The sequence below is a fragment of the Salvia hispanica genome, chromosome 1 (assembly GCF_023119035.1).
Source record: "Salvia hispanica cultivar TCC Black 2014 chromosome 1, UniMelb_Shisp_WGS_1.0, whole genome shotgun sequence".
Taxonomy (NCBI): Eukaryota; Viridiplantae; Streptophyta; class Magnoliopsida; order Lamiales; family Lamiaceae; genus Salvia; species Salvia hispanica.
This window is the reverse complement of record NC_062965.1, coordinates 25,527,148-25,551,911: the sequence shown is the minus strand read 5'-3', so window position 1 is coordinate 25,551,911 and position 24,764 is coordinate 25,527,148. Positions and strand designations below refer to the sequence as shown.

The 24,764-nt window shown below is 38.2% G+C and overlaps 7 protein-coding genes and 1 pseudogene across 8 annotated transcripts in view; 6 read left to right on the top strand and 2 right to left on the bottom strand.

Moving 5' to 3' along the window:
- Nucleotides 1-1,192: 1,192 nt before the first annotated feature.
- LOC125201958 (7-deoxyloganetic acid glucosyl transferase-like) lies at nucleotides 1,193-3,365 on the bottom strand. Its single transcript, XM_048100265.1, has 2 exons — nucleotides 2,834-3,365; nucleotides 1,193-2,130 (listed from the first exon to the last, which is right to left on the bottom strand). The coding sequence occupies exons 1-2, from the start codon at nucleotides 3,345-3,347 to the stop codon at nucleotides 1,208-1,210; spliced, it is 1,437 nt and encodes a 478-aa protein (XP_047956222.1). The 5' UTR covers nucleotides 3,348-3,365; the 3' UTR covers nucleotides 1,193-1,207.
- Nucleotides 3,366-6,139: 2,774 nt separating this feature from the next.
- LOC125192062 lies at nucleotides 6,140-6,790 on the top strand. Its single transcript, XM_048089520.1, has one exon. The coding sequence runs from the start codon at nucleotides 6,140-6,142 to the stop codon at nucleotides 6,788-6,790; it is 651 nt and encodes a 216-aa protein (XP_047945477.1).
- Nucleotides 6,791-7,542: 752 nt separating this feature from the next.
- LOC125192054 lies at nucleotides 7,543-8,853 on the top strand (annotated as a pseudogene).
- Nucleotides 8,854-13,560: 4,707 nt separating this feature from the next.
- On the top strand, nucleotides 13,561-15,470 carry LOC125211365 (dual specificity protein kinase splA-like). 2 transcript variants are annotated; one of them, XM_048111122.1, is made up of 3 exons: nucleotides 13,561-13,712; nucleotides 13,791-14,516; nucleotides 14,621-15,470. In XM_048111122.1, exons 1-3 carry the CDS (start codon nucleotides 13,604-13,606, stop codon nucleotides 15,343-15,345), a joined length of 1,560 nt encoding a protein of 519 aa, XP_047967079.1. In that variant the 5' UTR covers nucleotides 13,561-13,603; the 3' UTR covers nucleotides 15,346-15,470. The 2 variants fall into 2 exon arrangements, with proteins under 2 accessions (XP_047967079.1, XP_047967070.1); XM_048111113.1 differs by having other exon boundaries at nucleotides 13,561-14,516.
- LOC125211377 (7-deoxyloganetic acid glucosyl transferase-like) lies at nucleotides 15,365-17,973 on the bottom strand. Its single transcript, XM_048111135.1, has 2 exons — nucleotides 17,439-17,973; nucleotides 15,365-16,427 (listed from the first exon to the last, which is right to left on the bottom strand). Exons 1-2 carry the CDS (start codon nucleotides 17,959-17,961, stop codon nucleotides 15,490-15,492), a joined length of 1,461 nt encoding a protein of 486 aa, XP_047967092.1. The 5' UTR covers nucleotides 17,962-17,973; the 3' UTR covers nucleotides 15,365-15,489.
- A 1,052-nt stretch (nucleotides 17,974-19,025) lies between these two features.
- Nucleotides 19,026-19,676, top strand: LOC125192044. The gene has a single exon (XM_048089500.1). The coding sequence runs from the start codon at nucleotides 19,026-19,028 to the stop codon at nucleotides 19,674-19,676; it is 651 nt and encodes a 216-aa protein (XP_047945457.1).
- A 752-nt stretch (nucleotides 19,677-20,428) lies between these two features.
- Nucleotides 20,429-21,787, top strand: LOC125192034. Its single transcript, XM_048089491.1, has 2 exons — nucleotides 20,429-21,072; nucleotides 21,121-21,787. Exons 1-2 carry the CDS (start codon nucleotides 20,429-20,431, stop codon nucleotides 21,785-21,787), a joined length of 1,311 nt encoding a protein of 436 aa, XP_047945448.1.
- Nucleotides 21,788-22,078: 291 nt separating this feature from the next.
- The window catches only part of LOC125192024 (protein SUPPRESSOR OF MAX2 1-like), a 3,889-nt gene continuing 1,203 nt past the window's right edge, over nucleotides 22,079-24,764 (top strand). Inside the window, exons 1-3 of the mRNA XM_048089480.1 lie at nucleotides 22,079-22,671; nucleotides 22,803-23,097; nucleotides 23,185-24,760. Of these exons, the coding sequence (XP_047945437.1) occupies nucleotides 22,079-22,671; nucleotides 22,803-23,097; nucleotides 23,185-24,760 (2,464 nt within the window). The remainder of the gene's footprint in view (nucleotides 22,672-22,802; nucleotides 23,098-23,184; nucleotides 24,761-24,764) is intronic.

Genomic DNA, 24,764 nt, shown 5'->3' with positions numbered 1-24,764 from the left:
CGAAAAACGATAGTACGCCCGGAAAAGTGACTGGGCCCGCTCTCAAGCCCCAAATGACTTGCATATCTTCTAAAGTCACCGACGCTCTCCAATCGTAGATGGAAAGTGTGCATATGCGTCTTACCCTAAAACGCATGACGCTCGTGCGTTTCATTAAAAGGAGACGCATGACCTTAATGCGTCTCTCCCAAAGTCGGATTTTAAAAAAAGTCCAGTACAAATATGGAACCTAACTTTTCCTCTAGAATCAAAAAAGAAATGCCCCACATTTTGGCTAAACAAGGGTTTTCAAAGGTTATGGTTAGGAACGTAAATGGAAGAATGTGATACAGCATTTTCTCCATGGCTACAAATTGGACCATATTATATGCACCAATTATTGCATTTGCTCCTATATGGAGTATAATATATGTAAATGCAACAGAGCTTATAATGGTGCATGGTGAATGGTAGAAGAATCTCTCTGTCTAATTATAATCACTCACCACACTTTCAAATTTGTAGCAACGAAGAAAATGTTGTATTGCATTCTTGCGTATGCATTGCTTACCATAACCTTTGAAACCCCTCTCTTACCAAAATTTCTTATGAGCATTGCCACTAATAATACTGCACTTCTTTCACTAAAATTTTATCGTATACTCTCGCAACTAACTGGACTAAATCCAGATCCGTCTGGAGTAAATGAATTCGATAGCTATGGGGTGATGTTGATGGAAGTCTTTACGAGAAAAGGCCAATGATGACATGTTTGTTGGAGATCTAAGCTTGAAGAGTTCACATCATCCATATTCCACAATTTAACTTGCTTATGAAATTAAAGAACAAGGTGACAAAATTGTGGAATTCACATCGTCCACATTCCACATTGGAGTTGGCTTGCAAGTGATCAGCTGCTGATTCCCCTAATGAAAGGATTAATATTTAAGCTCAGCTGCAGAAAATCCAACATGTTACAAAGTTGTTTTCTTAATGCCAAGACTAAGAATAATATTCATATTACTTAATTAGCTTTAGCTGAAGAAGGAAAATTATAGTCCAATACCAAGACATAGTCTAATATTATCTACACACAACAAAACACAAAAACATCTCTTGTTGAAATTTTCAAAACAGGGCATCCTCTGTTCCGTCTCGAGGATTTTATTCACTGCATGAGAACATATAATATAAAACAAAATAGAGATTACCATTGGTCTAATATTGATCAAGTTATGATCAATGACTTAATATACTCAATTAAAGCATCCAAACTGCCATAAGAGGAACCTCCTCTTTCAACAGCCTTCTTAGCCATTTTGGCCATACCATTTGCCCTTTCCAAAAACTCATCCTTCCTCAATTCCATAACCTCCCTAACCGCCTTATCGATAATCAATCTATCACAAGTATCTTTAATGTCAAGACCTATCTTCCATACCTCACTCACAAACCTACTATTAACAGTTTGATCACCAAAATAAGGCCAGCATATCATCGGCACACCAGCAACAACACTCTCCAGAGTCGAGTTCCATCCACTGTGTGTCAAAAATGCACCTATCGAAGGGTGGTTGAGAACCTCCTCCTGCGGCGCCCACTTCACCAAGTAACCCTTTTCTTTAGTACCTTCCATCAATTCCGGTGGAATTTGATCACCCCCGGTGATGGAATCCAGACGCATCACCCACAAGAATCTCTGAGAACTATTGACCAAACCATGCCAGAACTCAATCAACTGCTCTCTCGTCACAACTGTTAGGCTCCCAAAGCTCACATAGATCACCGATCTCGGTGGCTGATCATTCAGCCAATCTATGCAGCTCCGGTCTTCCTCCCAGAAATTGCCTGCAACAATCGAGGCCTCTGATTTCTTTTCTTTGAGCCTGGATTTCTGGTGCTCATGGATCGGGCCAATATTGTAGATTCTTGGCAATTTTTCGAGCATGATTGATAAAATCGGCCCCTCTAGATCTTCGAAGGTGTTGAATATGACTGCCTGTGCTCGTACGACTTGTCTTGTCGCCGCTGCTAAGCTCTGGAGGAGATGGTCATTTACATCATCGGTGCGGAAAAAACCAGGTAGGTCTCGGCCACGGAGGAATCCTTCCATTCCCGGTATGCCTTTCACCAATTCATCCATCGATTTCTCTGCATAATCAAAGTGCCAAAGTTTCGAAATTATTTTACAGACCAAAGAGGAGAACTCATATCAAATGTTTCGAATGTTACTGAAAAGTTTCATGCCAAAAGTTTCATACTACAGTTTTGAATATCACAAAAAGTGATCATGTGACAGAGGAAATAGGAAAACTCATAATTTGATGAAAAATGATATGTTACGGACCCAATCGGTGAACCCATGCACAAAATACTAAAGCTCATTATATCTATAAATGCCTACCAAAGTTGCACATTTGATGAAAGTGACCATGTTGCAGACCAAATAAGAGAACTCATACACATTTACTATAGCTCACTGCTCATCTATTGTGCCGGGAGTGATTGGCCACTACCCCGTAAGCCAAATGTCTCCATAGCCATTGGTCGAGGTCACTCGAGGCCATCTCACAGTCTAAATAGGAGAAGAGCCAATTTGGTCTATCATGCAAATACAATGTACTCCCTCTCTTCACGATTAGGAGTTTCATTTTTTCATTTTGGTTCGTCTGCCAATTAGAGTCACAATTCACTTTTATTGTAAATGGTAAGTAATAGTAGCATATAAAATCGGGAGTCATTTCACTAAATAATCATTCTATCCATTTTTCTTTAGGAGGAAGTATAAAATGTGAACAGATCAAAATGAAAAATTGAGACTTCTAATAGCAGACGGAGGGAGTGATTAGATTACCTTTAATGGGGATTTGTTGAGCTTGAATGAGATCATCGACGTGAAAATACGCCCAAAGGTAGGCAGCGCTGGGAGTCCGGAAATAGACCAAGGGAAGGCCGATCTCTTCCGCAAAGTCAGCGGCGAAGCTGAAAAAGCCGTCGGCGACAAAGCAAGTGGCAGGCCTGCGGTGGCCCGGGGAAGCGAGGAGGTGTTTGTCGGCCATCATTTTCTTGAAAAGTGGAACCATGGTGTTTGAAACGGCGGGAACGATATCAGGGATTCTGTCACCGAAGCGGGGGTGATCGTCGGGGAGGCCATCGGGGATAATCCGGAACTGGAAGCCGGGATAGGCGGCGAAAGTGGCGGGGACGGAGGTGTTCTTGAGGAGGAGGCGGTGGGTGAACTCCGACACGATGAAGGTGACGTGGAAGTCAGTTAGACAGAAGAGATGAGCAAGATTGAGCATGCTGTTCATGTGCCCCTGCGCCGGAAATGGGAGTATCACCACGTGCGCCGGCAGTTTCGAACTCATAGTATTTGTTTTTTGATTTTTCAAAAATTCTCGAGTGAATATAAAGCAGTCAAGAATTCTTGCATTTTATAGATGAAAAGATAATGAAAAATGAGATTTTGTTATTACTAGGTACTCCCTCTGTCCCAAGATAATTTGGGACACTTTCACTCGACACGAATTTTAAGAAATCCAATGGAAAGTAAGTTGAAAAAGTTGGTGGGATGTGAGTCCTACTTTTAAAGTATTAGTTTTATAATAAAATGTGAGTAGGAATAAGTTAGTGGAATATTGGGTCTACTACCAAAAATGGTAAAAGTGAAGTGGAACAAATTATTTGGAACGACCCGAAATGGAATATTGGGTTGAATTATCTTGGGACCGAGGGAGTAATTATTTTTATTATTTTAGTGATAGATTTAGGTTAGTAAAACTGAATTCCTTGTAGCTGTGGCACCTAGTAATCTACTCCACTATAGAAGAATGAGATGGTAAAATAAAGTAGATTAAAGTGAAAGCCTAAACCCTGAGGGTTTGTTCGGTGATGATTAATTGGCCAGAATTGGGGTCAAATTAGTGCATTAATGACAGTTCGGTGTTCAATTATGAACAAGCATGGCCCATGAAAAAGACCCTGGCCCACACTGTGCTCTTTGACTTTTGTTTGAAATAATTCACGCTTACAACTATTGGAAATCTCGCCTGCAACAGTGATGAAGAAATGGTGACGAGATTACCAAAGTACCCCTCATAATTTTGGCTTCCCCCCAACTCAGCATTTTCACCTTCATTCTCGGATGTGCATTTGGGTGTGCATTCTCTCTCTACCCTGCACTGCACATAGTAGTTGACTAGACAGAGTCCAAGACTCACTACTTCCTTCTCATCTTCTCCGTAACTTGCAAGTTTATTCCATAAGCTTTTATTCTCCATCTTTTACTCTTTTACAAACATATAGCTTTTCGATTGATCATGTCTGAATTTTTACTCTTTTACAAACATATATCTTTTCGATCGATCATGTCTGAATTAAAAGATGGAGAATAAAAGCTTATGGAATAAGTCTGCAAGTTATGGAGAAGGAAGTAGTGAGTCTTGGACTCCGTCTGGTCAACTACTATGTGCAGTGCAGGGTAGAGAGAGAATGCACACCCAAATGCACATCCGAGAATGAAGGTGAAAATGCGGACTTGGGGGGGGAGCCAAAATTATGAGGGGTACTTTGGTAATCTCGTCACCATTTCTTAATCACTGTTGCTGGCGAGATTTCTATCAAGTTGGAAGCGTGAATTATTTCAGACAAAAGTCAAAGAGCATGGTGCGGGCCGGGGTCTTTTTCAAGGGCCATGCTTGTTCAGTAATTGAACACCGAACTATGATTAATGCACTGATTTGACCCCGATTCTGGCCAATTACTCATTACCGAACGAGCCCTCAGGGTTTAGACTTTCATTTTAATGTACTTTAGTTTAACATCTCATTCTTTTATAGTGGAGTAAATTACTAGGTGTCACAGTTACAAGGAATTCAGTTTTACTAACTTAAATCTATCACTAAAATAATACCTAGTAATAACAAAATCTCATTTGTCATTATCTTTTCATCTATAAAATGCAAGAATTCTTGACTGCTTCACGAGAGTTTTTGAAAAATTGTAAAAAGACTTTTTGGCCCGATGTGATAGCTATGTATAAATGTCTTATTTTTAATTGAAATATTTTGAAAGTGTATTACATATGGCCTAGTTCGGAACGGAGGTAGTATATTACATGCTGTTGAACCATCGGTGACTATGAGATGGGAGTGGAGCATATAAGACAAAATAGGAAGTATTAAAAATAAAGCAAAAATAAAATTATCCAACCCAACCCCCATTTTCAAGGCTTGTCAGCCGGCCCATACAAAAGTGAAGGCCAAATGACACATGTCGAATTTTCATTGGTTTCCTGTATTATTATTTTTACTTTTCTTATTTACTACTATTAATTATTGATTATCACTATTTTATTTAATAATGTACATGTCTTAGAATTGTAATCTATAAATATGAAATCTAAATACTTTTGAATATTTTGAATATTGTGAATTTATGAAATTTTTATTACTTTAAGTGATTAATTTTAATTTATTTAATTACTATTATTTTTGTCTTTATATATCATTTCAAAACTCATGTGAATTATTCTTCCAAACATTCATGTCAGCCCCTTTTCTGAAAAATTCACGTGAACTAGTTCATTTTATTTATGATTAATTGTTATTTTTTTTATTATTTCTTTATTATTTGCTACTTTTTTATTGTGCTTCATTTTTTCTATATATATCCCACTAAGCATGCAAAACTCTTCACAAACAAATAACTTTCTTTTCATTCTTGTTTTGATAAATTTGGTTTCATGGATCCAAATTATCCAGACTATCGTCCTTGTTTCTCAAACCATCAAAATTCCCAAAATTATCAACAATTATCAGAATATCCAAACTCCCAATTTTTTTCAAATCCGGAGTATTCACAAAACCTTGAATTTTCTCCAAATTTAAGCCAAATTCCTACATCTACTGAAATTCCCACGTCTGAAAATATCACCCGCAATTTGTTCGGAGATGTCCAACAAGCGAACAAAAATCAGAGGAGCTCAAAAAATCTAAGTTGGGGTGTGAAAGAAGACATAGCACTTATGTCTTCTTGGGTCTACGCAAGCGAAGATAGTGTGCGTGGTAAAAATCAGAAGGGAGATACATTATGGCTAAATGTCCATAAATTGTATCATGTCTGCCAAGCAGAAAATCCAGGTGAAATTAACAAAAGAAATATGGACTCTTTGAAGGGTCGATGGAAACGACTTAACGGAAACGCCAACAAATGGGTGGCTGCTTGCAGAGCTGCCAACGCCCGAAAAAGGAGTGGCATGAGCGACCAGGATGTTGAGAATGAAGCTCATAGCATCTACAAAGGCGACGGAGGCAACGGCTTTCAAGATTTGATAGTGTTTAATGAAGTTATGAGTAAACATGAGAAGTGGAGTGTTCATGATGCAACACAGGTATTTCCTGACAATGAAAATTTTGCTAATGAACAGGATGGCAGCAGCTCAAAGAGGACAAAGACTTCTGAATCCGGCGAGTATACTATCCCTTCAAATCCGAAAACTCCCACATCTGGACATTCAACTAGTTCCCGACCTATAGGCAGAGACAAGGCAAAAAGAAAAGGAAAAGGCAAGGTAACACAATCTGATTCTATTAATGCACAATGTGCTGCAGATCTTCATGCACTTAGGCTAGCTAAAGATAATGAGAACGAAATAGCAAGGGCTCGACTGCAGCTAGAACGTGAAAAGCTGGATAAGCCCTCTATGAAGATGTACCAAAGAATGTTGCTTAAGTTGTTGGAGAAAGAGCACTTGTCCCCAGAAGATCAAGACATGAAACGCAACCTAACGGAGATTGTGTTTGGAAAATAAATGCTTTTAGTTTGAGATGAGTTTGGTGTGACAACAAGTTATGTAATAGTAGTTTGGTGTGATCTTAGTTGTAGTAATATTTGTATGGTGTGCTTTTAATTATGTAATGTTAGTTTTGTGTGATCTTAATTTACTTCATTTGGTGTGATCTTTGTTTGCACTTTATGTAACATAAATTTATGTACAATAAATTAGTGTCACAAGAATTTTCTGCAAAAGTAAGTGGGATGTCACAAACTTCAAATTTTACCACATGGATTTGCAGATATGAGTTTGATATCACATGCATTTACTAGTAAAAATAATTATTAAGATGTCAGGAACATTATTTCTCTATCACATGCAAAAGTAAGTGGGATTTCAGAAACAATATGTCACATGCATTTTCTGGCAAAAGTGATTGAGAAGTCACAAGCGTAATTTCTTTATCACATGCATTTTCTGGAAAAAGTGATTATTATGTCACAAGCGTAATTTATTTATCACATGCATGTTCTGACAAAAGTGATTGATATGTCACATGCATTACTGCAAGTATGTCTATCACATGTCTTGTTGGAAATATGAGTCAGATATCACATGCATTATACTACTAAAGTTATTGATATATCACATGCATTACTGCAAATGTGTCTATCACATGTCTAGATGAAAATATGAATTCTGTGCCACTTGTAAATAGTATTTAGTTTATAAATAGCTTGTGAATTCTTTTTGAAGATAACACCAACTACTTACTCCAATTCCAAAAAATGTCTTCCAGTGAAAACTCATCACTTTCATCAGATTCAAGTTCTGATGATTCAAATACCATTGCACTCAATCAATGGGAAGAACGAGTTTCTCAACAAAATCATCAAATTTATACAATTGTTGAGAATATGTTATCTAACATTCCCAATCTAACTGCAGGGGTCCAAGCTTCTAGAGTAAGAAAAAGGTATTGTGAAAGGCAACGCGAGATTGGTGCTGAGCGTTTGATCAATGACTATTTTGGTCCCAACCCGACGTACGGACCAGAGGTGTTCCGACGCCGATTTCGCATGCACAAATCCGTATTCCTTCGGATAGTAGAAGCTGTGACTGCTAACGTGAGTATTTTCAGGAGAGACGCGATGCTACTGGGAGACAATGTTTGTCCTCTTTACAGAAGTGTACAGGAGCTATGCGGGTGTTGGCGTATGGGACATCATCCGATGTCGTCGATGAATATTTGCGGATGAGTTCAACGGCGACAAGAGATTCTCTAATGCATTTTGTTGATGGTGTTATTTCATGTTTTGGTGCCACATATCTTAGAAGACCTAATGAACAAGATATGATAAACTTCTATATGTAGCATGCATTGGCAGTGGAAAAATTGTCCTAACGCATGGGCTGGACAATATACAGGGAGAAGTGGAAAACCAACGATCATTTTGGAAGTTGTGGCATCATACGACTTATGGATATGGCATGCATTCTTTGGGACTCCAGGTTCGTGCAATGATATTAATGTACTCCATCGGTCTCCTGTTTTTGATGATGTCTTAGAAGGTCGAGCACCATATGTTAATTATGTAGTGAATGGTCATCAATATAATAGGGCATACTATCTTACTGATGGCATATATCCTGCATGGGCTACATTTGTCAAATCAATCACTTCTCCACAAACTCAAAAGCATAAGTTTGCTCAACACCAAGAGTCCATTAGAAAAGATGTTGAGCGAGCATTTGGAGTCCTACAAGCACGTTTCGCATTTTTGCGACGGCCGTGTCTTGTATGGGATAAGATTTTGATGGGAAAAATTATGATGGCTTGTATCATCATACATAATATGATAGTAGAAGATGAACGTGATACATATCAAAATTATTATGATGCCACTGAGTTTATTGAAGATACGCATACAAGAGTACATGAAGAAAATGTTGAAGCCTTTTGCTATTCCACTCAACGGATCGGGAGCTTGTCATCATATATGACTAATCGAGCTCAACTCCGCAATAGAGAAGCTCATATTGCTCTTCGAGAAGATTTGATTGAGCACATTTGGAATAAATTTGGCACAAACAATTAAATATGTACTAATGTTTATCTTGTTTAAGCTAGTTTTTTTTTCCACTCTTCATTTGTATTTTGGTTTGTTTATTTCTATTATCATATTGTATTTTTTAATGTGTGTAATTTATTATTATATTGTGCTTTAATTATTTTAAATTTGAATCATATACTTTTTTATTATAATTTGTAGACATTATTTAATATATTTAAATTAATTATAAATCAAAATATTAATATAAAATATATGAAAAAGAAAATATTGGGTTGGGTTGGGTTGGGGTCACTGATGGAAGTAAAAAAGTTGATGGGAGTTGAATTGAGTGAGGGTTGTGTATGTGGAGGATAGAGAAATGAATATTTTATTAAAAAGTTGATTGGGGTTGGGTTGGATGAGTGTCACGGATGGAGATAGTCTTAGAGATGAATGATATTTTGAAGAAAAAAAAATCAAAAAGTACAAGAATCGTTTCAGTGACAACAATGTTTTGTTTTTGTTTTACTATTTTACTATGGGGAGTGATTAATTGTTACCTCACTCTCTAGTTGCTAACTACAACTAACTTAAGACTATAGGATTTTAAAAATTTAGTGGTCTAAAATTTGCCACGTATAATTTTCGTTTTTATTAATTAAATAAAAAAAGATAAAAAACACTACAAAATTAGGATCTTGGATGAAAATGTCAATATAGTGTTTTGAAAATATCAACACAATGCTTTGAGAATGTCAACACACTGCTTTAAGAATGACATTCCACGTGTATTACATTTACATATTTTATATAATATGTTGACATTTGTTGCTGTACGAAAAAATTGAAAATTTTTGATTTTTTTTTTCAAATTTTGACATCAGAACATATGCAAGTGAGATTTCGTTATAATCCTTATGAAATTATCTTTAATTTGATATATATTATGCGAAAAATAATTTAAATCGAGAAAGTTATATGCGTTTTAAAGTTATACTATGATATTTTAAAAAAGATAGTTACAACTAATTTGTTGTAAATTGACCTTAATACCCTTATTGACGTTTTTTTTATGATATTGACATTTTGAGACTGATATTGATTTAAATATCTAAAGGCTAATATTTAATTGTAGTTAACAATTAGGTATTGAGTTATCAATATAGTATCAAATTTTAATTTGAATGTTGTCCTTTTCTATTCAAACTTTGTGACTTGGATTATCGAAAAAGAGGGCCTGAAAAGTTGCATTAGTTTTGATAAATTGAATAACTGGGGAGTGTTATATTGCTAACTCATAACTTAATTGCTAACTATAATTAAATAATAGCCATTAAATATTCAAATTAAGGACTTAGATCATCAATCCCTAAATGTCAATGCGATCAACGAAAAACGTCAATAAGGCCATAGGTTAATTTCAAAAAATATCAATAGGAGTATTAATGTCAATTAACTACATGTTTAGTTATAGCTAACTTTTAAAAGAAATCCCAAAACTTTAAATTCATATAACATATATCAAATTAAAGATAATTTCATAAGAATTCCAACGATATCCTACATGCATATGTTCCGACGTCAAAATTTGAAAAAAAATTCAAAATTTTTTAATTTTTTCGTATAAGCAAAAATGTCAACATACTATATAAAATATGTCAATATAATACATGTAGAATGTCAATATAAGCAATGAGTTAACATTCTCAAAGCATTGTGTTGATATTTTCGGAATACTATATTGACATTTTCATCCAAAACCCTAATTTTGAGTTTTTTTTTTTTAATCTTTTTTGATTTAATTAATAAAAACAAAAATTACACCTGGCAAATTGTAGACCACATATTTTCTAAAATCCTATAGCTTTAAATTAGTTGTAGTTAGCAATTGATCAACCCCTTGAATAACTACTATACATGTTGTTCACTGCTTACGTATATTTGTAAATTATTCCATGTGTATGTTTGCAAATTAATCTACTACTATAAATCTATAATTGCAACCTAACTTCACAAAATTAAGTTTGGAAAATAATATTTTGATTGATACTATGTTCAATTATCATACTATATAATAATGGAATACATCAACTAATTCCACCGCCAAAATTAAATTTGCGATTTTCCCAACTTTTCTCGGTTGGGGATGTAAGTACATTTCAAATACGGGTGATGACTTGAATAACCCACTAATTAATTATGGGTTTAGGATTAAAAATATATAGTCTAATAAAATTCCTATACAATTAGACACATTTAAGTAAGACTTTAAGTAAGACTGACTCAGAAATCAATAGATTGACATGATGAGTTGGCCATAACTCATATGTACAACTATTATCGATTTTTTCGTCCTTGTTTGATAACTGATTAACACTAGTAATAATTTTGGTAAAATACTCAATTACATAGACATGAAAATTAATTAACACTCTAATTTATTTTTAATACGATACACACATGCGAATTATGTTTTATTAATACTCTCTCCGTCCCAAGATAAGTGACTTGTATTCCTTTTTGGAGTGTCCCACTATAAGTGACTTATTTTCATTTTTAGCAAAAAGTCATCTCTCTTATTTTATTCTCCACCTACTTTATTCTCTCTTCTCTCCTCTACTTTTCCCTCTCTCATACTTTACTAATCTGATCCCTACAGTGGTATCAGAGCCCCGGTTCAGGGCTGGGCCTGTGTGGCTTGGGGTTCGGTGGTTGCACTTGCAAGTTCTCCAATGTCTCTGCGTGAGCTCGACCAAGACTTGTGGTGACCAGGTGACCTGTAACATGAGGCACACATGTGGTCTTGGTCTGGTGGTCTTGGTTTGAGGGGAGGATTGTGAGGGTAAACAATTTCCACATTAGAGAATGAACAAGACTTGCAAGTGTATAAATAGGCTACCCCAACTCCATTAGTATGAGGCTTTTTGGGGAGTACCCCAAGAGCAAAACCGTGAGGACTTTGCCCAAAGCGAACAATATCATACTAATGTGGAGTTCGGGTATGCACCACCGATACCCAACATTTAGTAAACAAACAAATAAAAATTTTCAAGTTCAGAAATAAAAAAGATTCTGAGTTTTAAATCTGCTTTAAAATTTATCTGAATTTGTGTGAAATCGGAGTTAGATATCGATGATTAAATTGCTGAAAAACTCATGGGATGATGATTGATGGAATACTGGTAAAAGCATCGCAGTTCTATTGGACTTACAGTTATAGATGTGTTTGTAAGTTTGGGCTTTTCTTCCATTTAATTGGACTTGATGTTACATAAGTGGACCTCCTTAAATAGATCTGAGGTTAAAATTATTACTATTATATGATTTGCATATGACATACTAATACAAAATTAATAAATTCTACTAGTACATACTTAAATTGAATTATATTTATTATAATTGATATGTATAAAAAATAAATATATATGATATATAATAATTACATTTAAAAACCGGTTTGATATTTAAATAGAATATTCAAATACAATGAGATGTACAATTGACTAGTCGAGATGCATGTAAAAATTTATAGCCCATATTTTACGTGAGCAAATACATCTCTCGTGTAGTGTATAGTATTATTGTTAATATATACATTTAGCTTGATTTTAATAGTAAAATTTATTATTAACATAATTACTTATAGTCGTTTCGTTTAATTCAGGCAAGCATTTAATTTTGTTTCGTACATTAAGTTTATTTTTTTAATAAATTAAAATTTTCTACTATTACGTTATTAATTTGATATAAAAATAAAAATTAATTTTTTTTCTTATCCACTTATTTTAAATTATAGAAAAATGAATAAATCAAGCTTTATGATTAGAAACAACAACAACCACAACAAAAACAACAACAATAATAATAATTGTATTTTTTGTTATTATAATTATTATTTATAAAAAAGATATTTCTTGTTGTAATTATATAAAACAATTATTTTATTTGATTTGAGTTTATTTGTAGATTTGTAAACTTGTTCCAAAATGTTGTTTTGTCTATCATTCACTAAATTTTAATGTCTATATATTATAATTAACTTTTTATCTACTGTTTTTTGTCCGATCAATTGAATCATGAACTCATATTTTGTCGTTTTGGTCGCAAGTCTGATCCGTTTTATAAACATTGGAGTCAAATGAGATTCAACTTGCCGATGCGTTTGGCAAGAAGAGAGGTTCGAGTTTTGACTTTTTGCAGTAAGGCTTCAAAGTTAATGCTTGCTACCATCTTTACTCCTCTTATTAATTAATTATATCATCAAGTTGAAGCTATTCAATCATTTAATGGCAAAGAATCTACTTTGAGTATTAAGCTGTTTTTTTGTTCATGGAGAAACCTAAAAAGATGATCGAGTCAACGAGGCATTTTTTTAACTAAAATTCGACTAAAGTCTTTATAATTCTACCCAACCTAAAAGGTCTCGAATATTTATAATTTTTGGAACAATGATATATCTGATCAGCTTACTTGTCTAATAAATTAATGTTGTGAAAAAAACATTTCTCGTCAAATCTAGGAAAAATAATTTCAAATTAATCTACATTTTGATTGACCTATCAAAAGTTACTTATAAAAGACTCGAATAGAAATTAGAGAACAAACAAAGGTACGTAGAGCTAGCTGTATTCGTCCATGTGAACAAGCAAGATCTTGCTTCAACCAAACTCTATGGAGTTATATGGTTTCAGCAGTTATAAATGCACGGATTTGATGTACATATTGAAGCATCTTCTTCCACTACCAAAATAAACAAACAATTACTTTTGAATTTGCCATCACAAATCTCAAAGTGATGGCTACGAGGAGGCACTTGATTGTGCTGGCTCTTATTGTGCTCTTCATCTCCTTTGAAGTAAGCAGCATTCTTGCCCAAAACAGTGGCAATGCGAGTGGCAACGGAAATGGGGGAGGCAAGAATGGAAATGCTAATGGCAACGAGAACGCTGGAGGCAACAACGGAAACGCTAACGGCAACGGAAATGGGGGAGGCAAGAATGGAAATGCTAATGGCAACGAGAACGCTGGAGGCAACAACGGAAACGCTAACGGCAACGGAAATGGTGGGGGCAAAAACGGAAATGCTAACGGGAACGGGAACGATGGAGGCAAAAACGGAAACGCTAATGGGAACGGAAATGGTGGGGGCAAAAACGGAAACGCCAACGGTAACGGTAATGATGGAGGAAATAACGGAAACGCTAACGGGAACGGGAACGGTGGTGGCAAAAATGGAAACGCTAACGGCAATGGAAACAGTGGCGGAAGCAACGGTAATGCTAATGGGAACGGGAACGGTGGAGGAAGGAATGGAAATGGTAATGGAAATGGCAATGCAGGAGGCAACAACGGCAACGGAAATGGGAACGGAAACAGCGGAGGCAACAACGGCAACGGAAATGGGAACGGAAACAGCGGAGGCAACAACGGCAATGGCAATGGCAATGGCAACGGAAACAGCGATAGCAATGCAAGCAACGGCGTTAAACGAAAGAGGCCTCCATACGACGCGGCTTCGACAAATTATATTGTAGTAACCCCACTGCCAAACACAGGGCAAGAAAGATCTTTCTGCCAAGCAAGGGGAAAATGCCTCTACAAGACCCTCACCTGCCCTGCTGAGTGCCCGCAGAGGAAGCCGAAGAAGAACAAGAAGAACAAGGGATGCTTCGTCGACTGCAGCAGCAAATGTGAAGCCACCTGCAAATGTAAGTCTAGTTTGGATATTGTCTGCGTTGGACTAAGCCTTCATGGTTTTTTTTTTTTTTTTTGGGATAGTCCTTATATATTGCTTGCAACTTTCTTATGGCAGGGAGGAGGCCTAAGTGCAATGGCTACGGCTCCCTATGCTACGACCCTCGTTTTGTGGGAGGGGATGGCGTAATGTTCTACTTCCACGGATCCAAAGGCAGCGACTACGCCATTGTATCCGACGAGAATCTCCACATTAACGCTCACCTCATCGGGACTAGGCCACAGGGGAGGACTCGTGACTACACATGGGTTCAAGCCCTCTCCGTCATGTTTGATTCCCACACATTGGTCATAGCAGCCAGGAAACTCTCACATTGGAGTGACAACGTCGATGCGATTTTATTCAAGTGGAACGGCCACCCAATAAGCATCCCCAGAGACGGGGAGGCCGAGTGGAGGGTGGACACGGGAGAAAGAGATGTTACAGTTGAGAGGACGGACGATGTCAACACGGTGAGAGTGAGCGTGACAGGGCTGGTGGAGTTGGACATAAGGGTGGTCCCCATCGGAAAAGAGGAGAATCGGGTTCACAACTATCAGTTACCCAATGAAGATGCGTACGCTCATCTGGAGACGCAGTTCAAGTTGTTGGATCTTTCGGAGGGAGTTGAGGGAATTCTCGGGAAGACGTACAGGCCAGGATACGTGAGCCCGGCCAAGAGAGGGGTGCCGATGCCGATGGTCGGAGGAGAAGATGACTACTTCACGCCCTCGCTCTATTCGCCTTCCTGCAAGGTTTGCATATTCCAGAGGCCTTCATCGGATGCTGTTGCAGTAGCCTGATTTTTCAAATATATATATATATTCATCCCATATCAATAAATTATAATTGTATTATCATCCATTTCAATTAAGAAATTGTAAGTTCATTTTTATTATATTTACAACATAATTTGAAGTGTATGACTTCCACTAGTCCAATAATTATCAAGTGGTAAATGTTATCAATGACTTAATATACTCAATCAGAGCATCCAAATTGGTATAAGAGAAACCACCTCTTTGAACAGCCTTCTTAGCCATATTGGACATACCATCTGCCCTTTCCAAAAACTCATCCTTCCTCACTTCCATAACCTCCCTAACCGCCTTCTCGATAATAAATCTATCACAAGTATCTTTAATGTCAAGACCGATCCTCCAAACCTCACTCACGAACCTACTATTAATAGTTTGATCACCAAAATAAGGCCAGCATATCATCGGCACACCGGCAACAATGCTCTCCAGAGTCGAGTTCCATCCACTGTGCGTCAAGAATGCACCCACTGCAGGATGACCGAGAACCTCCTCCTGTGGAGCCCACTTCACCATGTAACCCTTTTCTTTATTACCTTCCATCAATTCCGCGGGAATTTGATCATCCCCATCTTCTCCGGTGACGAAATCCGAGCGCATCACCCACAAGAATCTGTGAGAGCTATTGATCAAACCATGCCAGAACTCCATCAATTGCTCTCTCGTCACAACTGCTATGCTCCCAAAGCTCACATAGATCACCGATCTCGGCATCTGAGCGTTCAGCCAATCAATGCAGCTCCGGTCTTCCGCCCATAAATTGCCGGCAACAATTGAGGCCTCGGATTTCTTCTCTATGAGCCTGGACTTTTGGTGCTCGTGGATCGGACCGATAGAGTAGATTCGTGGCAATTTATCGAACATGGCTGATAAAATCGGCCCCTCTAAATCTTCGAATGTGTTGAATATGACTGCTTGTGCTCGTACTATTTGCCTCGTCGATGCTGCTAAGCTCTGAAGAAGACGGTCATTTACGTCGTTGGTGCGGAAGAAGGTTGGCAGGTCCCGGCGTCGGAGGAATCCATCCATTCCCGGTATGCCTTTCACTAATCCATCCATCGATTTCCCTGCATCATCAATTAATCATTTTTTTTTTTATTTTACAAAATGTGATCATGTTACATGTTACTACCTCCGTCCACCAAAATTTATCCCATTTTGACCCGGTACTGATTTTAAGAAATGTACTCCCCGTCCCCATTAGGAGCCCCGGTTGAGTTCGGTACGAGTTTTAAGAAATATAAAGGAAAGTGGGTGAGAAAAGATAGTGGAATGTGAGGTCCATTTATTGTAAAAGTGAACCGGGACTCCTAATGGCGGACGGACTAAAATGGCCAACTAGGACTCCTAATGGCGGACGGAGGGAGCAATAGAAAGTAAGTTGAAAAAGTTAGTGGATTGTTGATCTACTTTTATATATTAGTTTTATAATAAAATGTGAGTAGGAATAAGTTAGTGGAATACGGGGTCCATTACCAAAAATGATAAAAGTGAAATAAGAAAAATTTTAGGGGACGAGACGAAAATGGAATAATGAGACAAATTTTCAAGAATGGAGGTAGTAATTCCCTTTGTCTTCAATTTCGTAGTTACCAGTTTTCTTTTTGGTCTAGCTGTCACACTTACTATTATAGTAATGGATTACATATTATATGACTCATTTCAACTCAACGCGCCTGCCAGGATAAGGAAGGCGCAACTAGACTCTTATTATCACTAATATGAAAAGATAGTACTCCCTCCGTCACACAGATTGCCTCACTTTAACTGGATACGAGTTTTAACAAATTTAATGAAAAATGTGTTAAAAAGTTAGTAGAACGTGAGTCTTACTTTATATATAGTTTTATAATAAAATATGAGTAGGAATGAGTTACTCGAATATAAGGTCCATTATAAAAAATGATATAAAGTGAAATATGACAAATTTTGTGGAACGGACGGAAATGAAAAAATGAGACAATCTTTGTGGGACGGAGGGAGTAGTTCGCATTGCACTGACTTTTTCCGTCATTTTTCTTAAAACTAAAGTCACATACGACGATGACAAATCATGAATGAGTATTAATTAAGATTACCTTTAATGGGAATTTCTTGAGCTTGAACGAGATCATAAACTTGAAAAAAAGCCCAAAAGTAGGCGGCGCTGGGGGTTCGGAAATAGACCAAGGGAAGGCCGTTCTCTTCCGCAAAGTCAGCAGCAAAACTGAAACTGCCGTCGGCGACAAAGCACGTGGCCGGCCTGCGGTGAGGGGAAGCGTGGAGGTGTTCGTCGGCCATCATTTTCTTGAAAAGTGGAACCATGTTGTTTATAACGGCGGGACTGACTCCTCCGGCTTGGGCACCCAAGCGGGGATGGTCGTCGGGGAGGCCGTCGGGGATGGCCCGGAACTGGAAGCCGGGATAGGCGGCGAAGGTGGCGGGGACGGAGGTGTTCTTGAGGAGGAGGCGGTGGTTGAACTCGGAGACGATGAAGGTGACGTGGAAGTCAGATAAACAGAAGAGATGAGCAAGATTGAGCATGCAATTCATGTGTCCCTGCGCCGGGATTGGGAAAATCACCACTTCCGCCGGCAGCTTCGCTTCGGATTTCGAACTCATAGTATTTGCAGTTTTGATTATTCTTAGACCACTCCCATCGTGACTATGGGATGGGGGTGGGGCATATAGGACAAAATAGGGAGTATTAAAAATAAACCAAAAATAAAATTGCCCAACCCAACCCCCATTTTCATGGCTTGTCAGCCGGTCCATCCAAAAATGAAGGCCAAATGACACTTGTCAACTTTTTATTGGTTTCATGTATTACTATTTTTACATTTTTTATTTACTATTAATTATTGATTATCACTATTTTATTTAATAATGTACATGTCTTAGAATTGTAATCTATAAATATGAAATCTAAATACTTTTGAATGTTTTGAATATTGTGAATTTATGAAATTTTTATTACTTTAAGTGATTAATTTTAATTTATTTAATTACTATTATTTTTGTCTTTATATATCATTTCAAAACTCATGTGAATTATTCTTCCAAACATTCATGTCAGCTCCTTTTCTGAAAAATTCACGTGAACTAGTTCATTTTATTTATGATTAATTGTTATTTTTTTTTATTATTTCTTTATTATTTGCTACTTTTTTATTATGCTTCATTTTTTCTATATATATCCCACTAAGCATGCAAAACTCTTCACAAACAAATAACTTTCTTTTCATTCTTGTTTTGATAAATTTGGTTTCATGGATCCAAATTATCCAGACTATCGTCCTTGTTTCTCAAACCATCAAAATTCCCAAAATTATCAACAATTATCAGAATATCCAAACTCCCAATTTTTTTCAAATCCGGAGTATTCACAAAACCTTGAATTTTCTCCAAATTTAAGCCAAATTCCTACATCTACTGAAATTCCCACGTCTGGAAATATCACCCGCAATTTGTTCGGAGATGTCCAACAAGCGAACAAAAATCAGAGGAGCTCAAAAAATCTAAGTTGGGGTGTGAGAGAAGACATAGCACTTATGTCTTCTTGGGTCTACGCAAGCGAAGATAGTGTGCGTGGTAAAAATCAGAAGGGAGATACATTATGGCTAAATGTCCATAAATTGTATCATGTCTGCCAAGCAGAAAATCCAGGTGAAATTAACAAAAGAAATATGGACTCTTTGAAGGGTCGATGGAAACGACTTAACGGAAACGCCAACAAATGGGTGGCTGCTTGCAGAGCTGCCAACGCCCGAAAAAGGAGTGGCATGAGCGACCAGGATGTTGAGAATGAAGCTCATAGCATCTACAAAGGCGACGGAGGCAACGGCTTTCAAGATTTGATAGTGTTTAATGAAGTTATGAGTAAACATGAGAAGTGGAGTGTTCATGATGCAACACAGGTATTTCCTGACAATGAAAATTTTGCTAATGAACAGGATGGCAGCAGCTCAAAGAGGACAAAGACTTCTGAATCCGGCGAGTATACTATCCCTTCAAATCCGGAAACTCCCACATCTGGACATTCAACTAGTTCCCGACCTATAGGCAGAGACAAGGCAAAAAGAAAAGGAAAAGGCAAGGTAACACAATCTGATTCTATTAATGCACAATGTGCTGCAGATCTTCATGCACTTAGGCTAGCTAAAGATAATGAGAACGAAATAGCAAGGGCTCGACTGCAGCTAGAACGTGAAAAGCTGGATAAGCCCTCTATGAAGATGTACCAAAGAATGTTGCTTAAGTTGTTGGAGAAAGAGCACTTGTCCCCAGAAGATCAAGACATGAAACGCAACCTAACGGAGATTGTGTTTGGAAAATAAATGCTTTTAGTTTGAGATGAGTTTGGTGTGACAACAAGTTATGTAATAGTAGTTTGGTGTGATCTTAGTTGTAGTAATATTTGTATGGTGTGCTTTTAATTATGTAATGTTAGTTTTGTGTGATCTTAATTTACTTCATTTGGTGTGATCTTTGTTTGCACTTTATGTAACATAAATTTATGTAAAATAAATTAGTGTCACAAGAATTTTCTGCAAAAGTAAGTGGGATGTCACAAACTTCAAATTTTACCACATGGATTTGCAGATATGAGTTTGATATCACATGCATTTACTAGTAAAAATAATTATTAAGATGTCAGGAACATTATTTCTCTATCACATGCAAAAGTAAGTGGGATTTCAGAAACAATATGTCACATGCATTTTCTGGCAAAAGTGATTGAGAAGTCACAAGCGTAATTTCTTTATCACATGCATTTTCTGGAAAAAGTGATTATTATGTCACAAGCGTAATTTATTTATCACATGCATGTTCTGACAAAAGTGATTGATATGTCACATGCATTACTGCAAGTATGTCTATCACATGTCTTGTTGGAAATATGAGTCAGATATCACATGCATTATACTACTAAAGTTATTGATATATCACATGCATTACTGCAAATGTGTCTATCACATGTCTAGATGAAAATATGAATTCTGTGCCACTTGTAAATAGTATTTAGTTTATAAATAGCTTGTGAATTCTTTTTGAAGATAACACCAACTACTTACTCCAATTCCAAAAAATGTCTTCCAGTGAAAACTCATCACTTTCATCAGATTCAAGTTCTGATGATTCAAATACCATTGCACTCAATCAATGGGAAGAACGAGTTTCTCAACAAAATCATCAAATTTATACAATTGTTGAGAATATGTTATCTAACATTCCCAATCTAACTGCAGGGGTCCAAGCTTCTAGAGTAAGAAAAAGGTATTGTGAAAGGCAACGCGAGATTGGTGCTGAGCGTTTGATCAATGACTATTTTGGTCCCAACCCGACGTACGGACCAGAGGTGTTCCGACGCCGATTTCGCATGCACAAATCCGTATTCCTTCGGATAGTAGAAGCTGTGACTGCTAACGATGAGTATTTTCAGGAGAGACGCGATGCTACTGGGAGACAAAGTTTGTCCTCTTTACAGAAGTGTACAGGAGCTATGCGGGTGTTGGCGTATGGGACATCATCCGATGTCGTCGATGAATATTTGCGGATGAGTTCAACGGCGACAAGAGATTCTCTAATGCATTTTGTTGATGGTGTTATTTCATGTTTTGGTGCCACATATCTTAGAAGACCTAATGAACAAGATATGGCCAAACTTCTATATGTAGCAGATCAACGTGGTTTCCCAGGCATGATAGGGAGTATAGACTGCATGCATTGGCAGTGGAAAAATTGTCCTAACGCATGGGCTGGACAATATACAGGGAGAAGTGGAAAACCAACGATCATTTTGGAAGTTGTGGCATCATACGACTTATGGATATGGCATGCATTCTTTGGGACTCCAGGTTCGTGCAATGATATTAATGTACTCCATCGGTCTCCTGTTTTTGATGATGTCTTAGAAGGTCGAGCACCATATGTTAATTATGTAGTGAATGGTCATCAATATAATAGGGCATACTATCTTACTGATGGCATATATCCTGCATGGGCTACATTTGTCAAATCAATCACTTCTCCACAAACTCAAAAGCATAAGTTGTTTGCTCAACACCAAGAGTCCATTAGAAAAGATGTTGAGCGAGCATTTGGAGTCCTACAAGCACGTTTCGCATTTTTGCGACGGCCGTGTCTTGTATGGGATAAGATTTTGATGGGAAAAATTATGATGGCTTGTATCATCATGCATAATATGATAGTAGAAGATGAACGTGATACATATCAAAATTATTATGATGCCACTGAGTTTATTGAAGATACGCATACAAGAGTACATGAAGAAAATGTTGAAGCCTTTTGCTATTCCACTCAACGGATCGGGAGCTTGTCATCATATATGACTAATCGAGCTCAACTCCGCAATAGAGAAGCTCATATTGCTCTTCGAGAAGATTTGATTGAGCACATTTGGAATAAATTTGGCACAAACAATTAAATATGTACTAATGTTTATCTTGTTTAAGCTAGTTTTTTTTTCCACTCTTCTTTGTATTTTGGTTTGTTTATTTCTATGATCATATTATATTTTTTAATGTGTGTAATTTATTATTATATTGTGCTTTAATTATTTGAATATCTAATATTTTTTGTTTTAAATTTGAATCATATACTTTTTTATTATAATTTGTAGACATTATTTAATATATTTAAATTAATTATAAATCAAAATATTAATATAAAATATATGAAAAAGAAAATATTGGGTTGGGTTGGGTTGGGGTCACTGATGGAAGTAAAAAAGTTGATGGGGGTTGAATTGAGTGAGGGTTGTGTATGTGGAGGCAAGGGGGAGGAATTGAAGAAGGCTTTGGAGATAATGTCGAGAAGCAGGAAACGGAACCCGATTTTTGTCGGCGATTCGGAGCCGGAGACGGTGGTGAAGGAATTGCTGAGGAAGATAGTCAACAGGGAAATTGGGGATGATTCGATTCTAAAAAATGTTGAGATTGTGTCAATTGAATTAGGGCTTTTATCCGATAAAATTCAGATAGCATCGAAAATTGAAGAATTGGGAGGGGTGATCGAGGGCAGAATCAGGGGCGGTGGAGTGATCCTTGATTTGGGGGATTTGAAATGGTTGGTGGAGCACCAGAAGCAGCAGCAGCCGGTGGTTTCGGAGACGGCGAGGGCGGCGGTGGCAGGGATCAAGGCTCTGTTAGCTAGATTCGGCGGAGAAACCAATAAGCTCTGGTTAATTGGAACTGCAACTTGTGAGACATATCTGAGATGCCAAGTTTATCATTCATCCATGGAGATTGATTGGGATCTGCAGGCTGTGCCTATTGCTTCCAGATCGCCTCTGCCTGCGCTGTTTCCCAGGTTTGAATTCAATTTTTTCACTCTTGTTTCATTTCAATTGATGGATCTTATTCCCCTTTTTGTGTCTGAGTTTTCACTTGAGCATCACTGATTTGGTTGTGTTGAATTTTCATTTGGATTTTCTGATTTAGGCTTGGAGTTGAGAGAATATTGAGCAATCCGTTGGAGTCTTTGAATCCGTTGAAGCCGGCGGTAGCGAGCCCTCTGCCGGCTCTAACAAGGGGCCTATTTGAAAACCCGGGCGCTACTCAACTATTGTCCATTTGTCCTAAATGTTCGGAGAATTGTGAAAAGGAACAGGCGAAGCTCGCAGCTATTGAAAAATCGTTCTCCGAGGCGAAACAGGACACAGTCCCGTCTCTGCCTGCGTGGTTGCAGAATGCTAAACTCAACGCGGTTGATGCTATAACGGAAGATGAATCGCAGGTTGTTATTTACGCTCGTGTCTTTTACAAAATCCAGTTATGTTCGGTATATAATTATGTCTAGAGCTGATGATTTTTATATATACAGGGTAAGGATCAACATGTTCTTTCAAAGCAGAAGATGCAGGAGTTGCAGAAGAAATGGAGGCAGACATGCTTGCAGCTTCATCCAAATTTTCATCAGAATACTCGGCTCGATAGGGCTGATCCGCCTGCTCTGTCTATGTCGAGCTTGTATAATCCTAACCTTCTGTCGCGCTCGCCCTTCCAGCCGAAGCTGCAGATGGCCAAGCCTCTCGGGGCAGCTCTACAACTGAATATGAATCAAGCTTCGAGCCAACCTGCGGATCTCCTCAATCGCTCCCCTACAAGCCCAGTCAGAACCGATCTGAATCTTGGATGGAAAGGACTGGACAACGGACCTGAGAAAGCTTTGGAGGATCATGCTAAAGACTTCTTGGGCTGCATCTCGTCCGAGCCACAGACTAAGTTGCTTGATAAATTCTCTAACGCTTTGGATGCCGATACGTACAAGAAACTGCTCAAGGGGCTCATGGAGAAGGCGTGGTGGCAGGCTGAAGCAGCGTCCGCTGTGGCCTCAGCCATCACCCGATGCAGATTGGGGAATGGGAAACGACGTGGTGCTGGAACGAGGGGTGACATTTGGTTGTTATTCACGGGGCCGGACAGAGTTGGGAAGAAGAAGATGGCAACGGTGTTGGCCGATCAAATGTTTGGGGTTAATCCTGTGATGATATGCCTAGGCAAACGACGGGATGATGAAGATTTGGACATTAGTTTCCGAGGTAAAACAGCTGTAGACCGGATTGCAGAGGTTGTTCGAAGAAACCCGTTTTTGGTGATCATGCTCGAGGACATTGATGAAGCGGATATGCTAGTCCGTGCGAACATCAAGAGGGCGATTGAGAGAGGCAGGCTCACCGATTCTCATGGCCGTGAAGTCAGCCTAGGCAATGCCATATTCCTCATCACTGGAGATTGGTCTGTAACAAATCCCGACGCTGTAAGAGAAGGTAGGTTCGTGGACGAGGAGAAGCTTGCGTCTGTAGCAACCGGTGGCTGTCAATTGGGACTGATCGTTAGAGAAAAGAGTGCGAAACGCAGACCTAATTGGTTGCAGGATGATGATAGGTCAATGAAGCCAAGAAGGGAATCGGAAGCTGGCTTGTCCTTGGATCTTAACCTCGCATCAGCATTCGTCGAGGACGACAAAACTGACGGCTCGAACAATTCGAGCGACCTGACCTTCGATCACGAGGATGAACTCAGCCTTGTAAATGGGCACTTCTCTGTTACATCTGTGCCTCATGACCTCGTGAGCAATGTGGATGATGCCATAGCGTTCAAGCCCGTGAGCTCGGCTTTTGTCCGAAGGGAAATCAAGAAAACAATCACGGTTAAGTACTCCATGGCCGTGGGCGAGAAGGCGCCGCCTATACAAGTGGAAGACGACGTGTTGGAGAAGATCTTAGGGGGGCTGTGGCACGACCGGAGCAGCCTCGAAGAATGGATTGAGAAAGTTGTTGCACCGAGTTTCGACCAGCTGAAGGCGCAGCTGTCCTTGTGCGGAGACCATAGCAACTCGGTAGTTCGCCTAGTGGTGGAGTCGGGCTCGAGCGACCGGGGCAAGAGCCACGGGAATAGCGA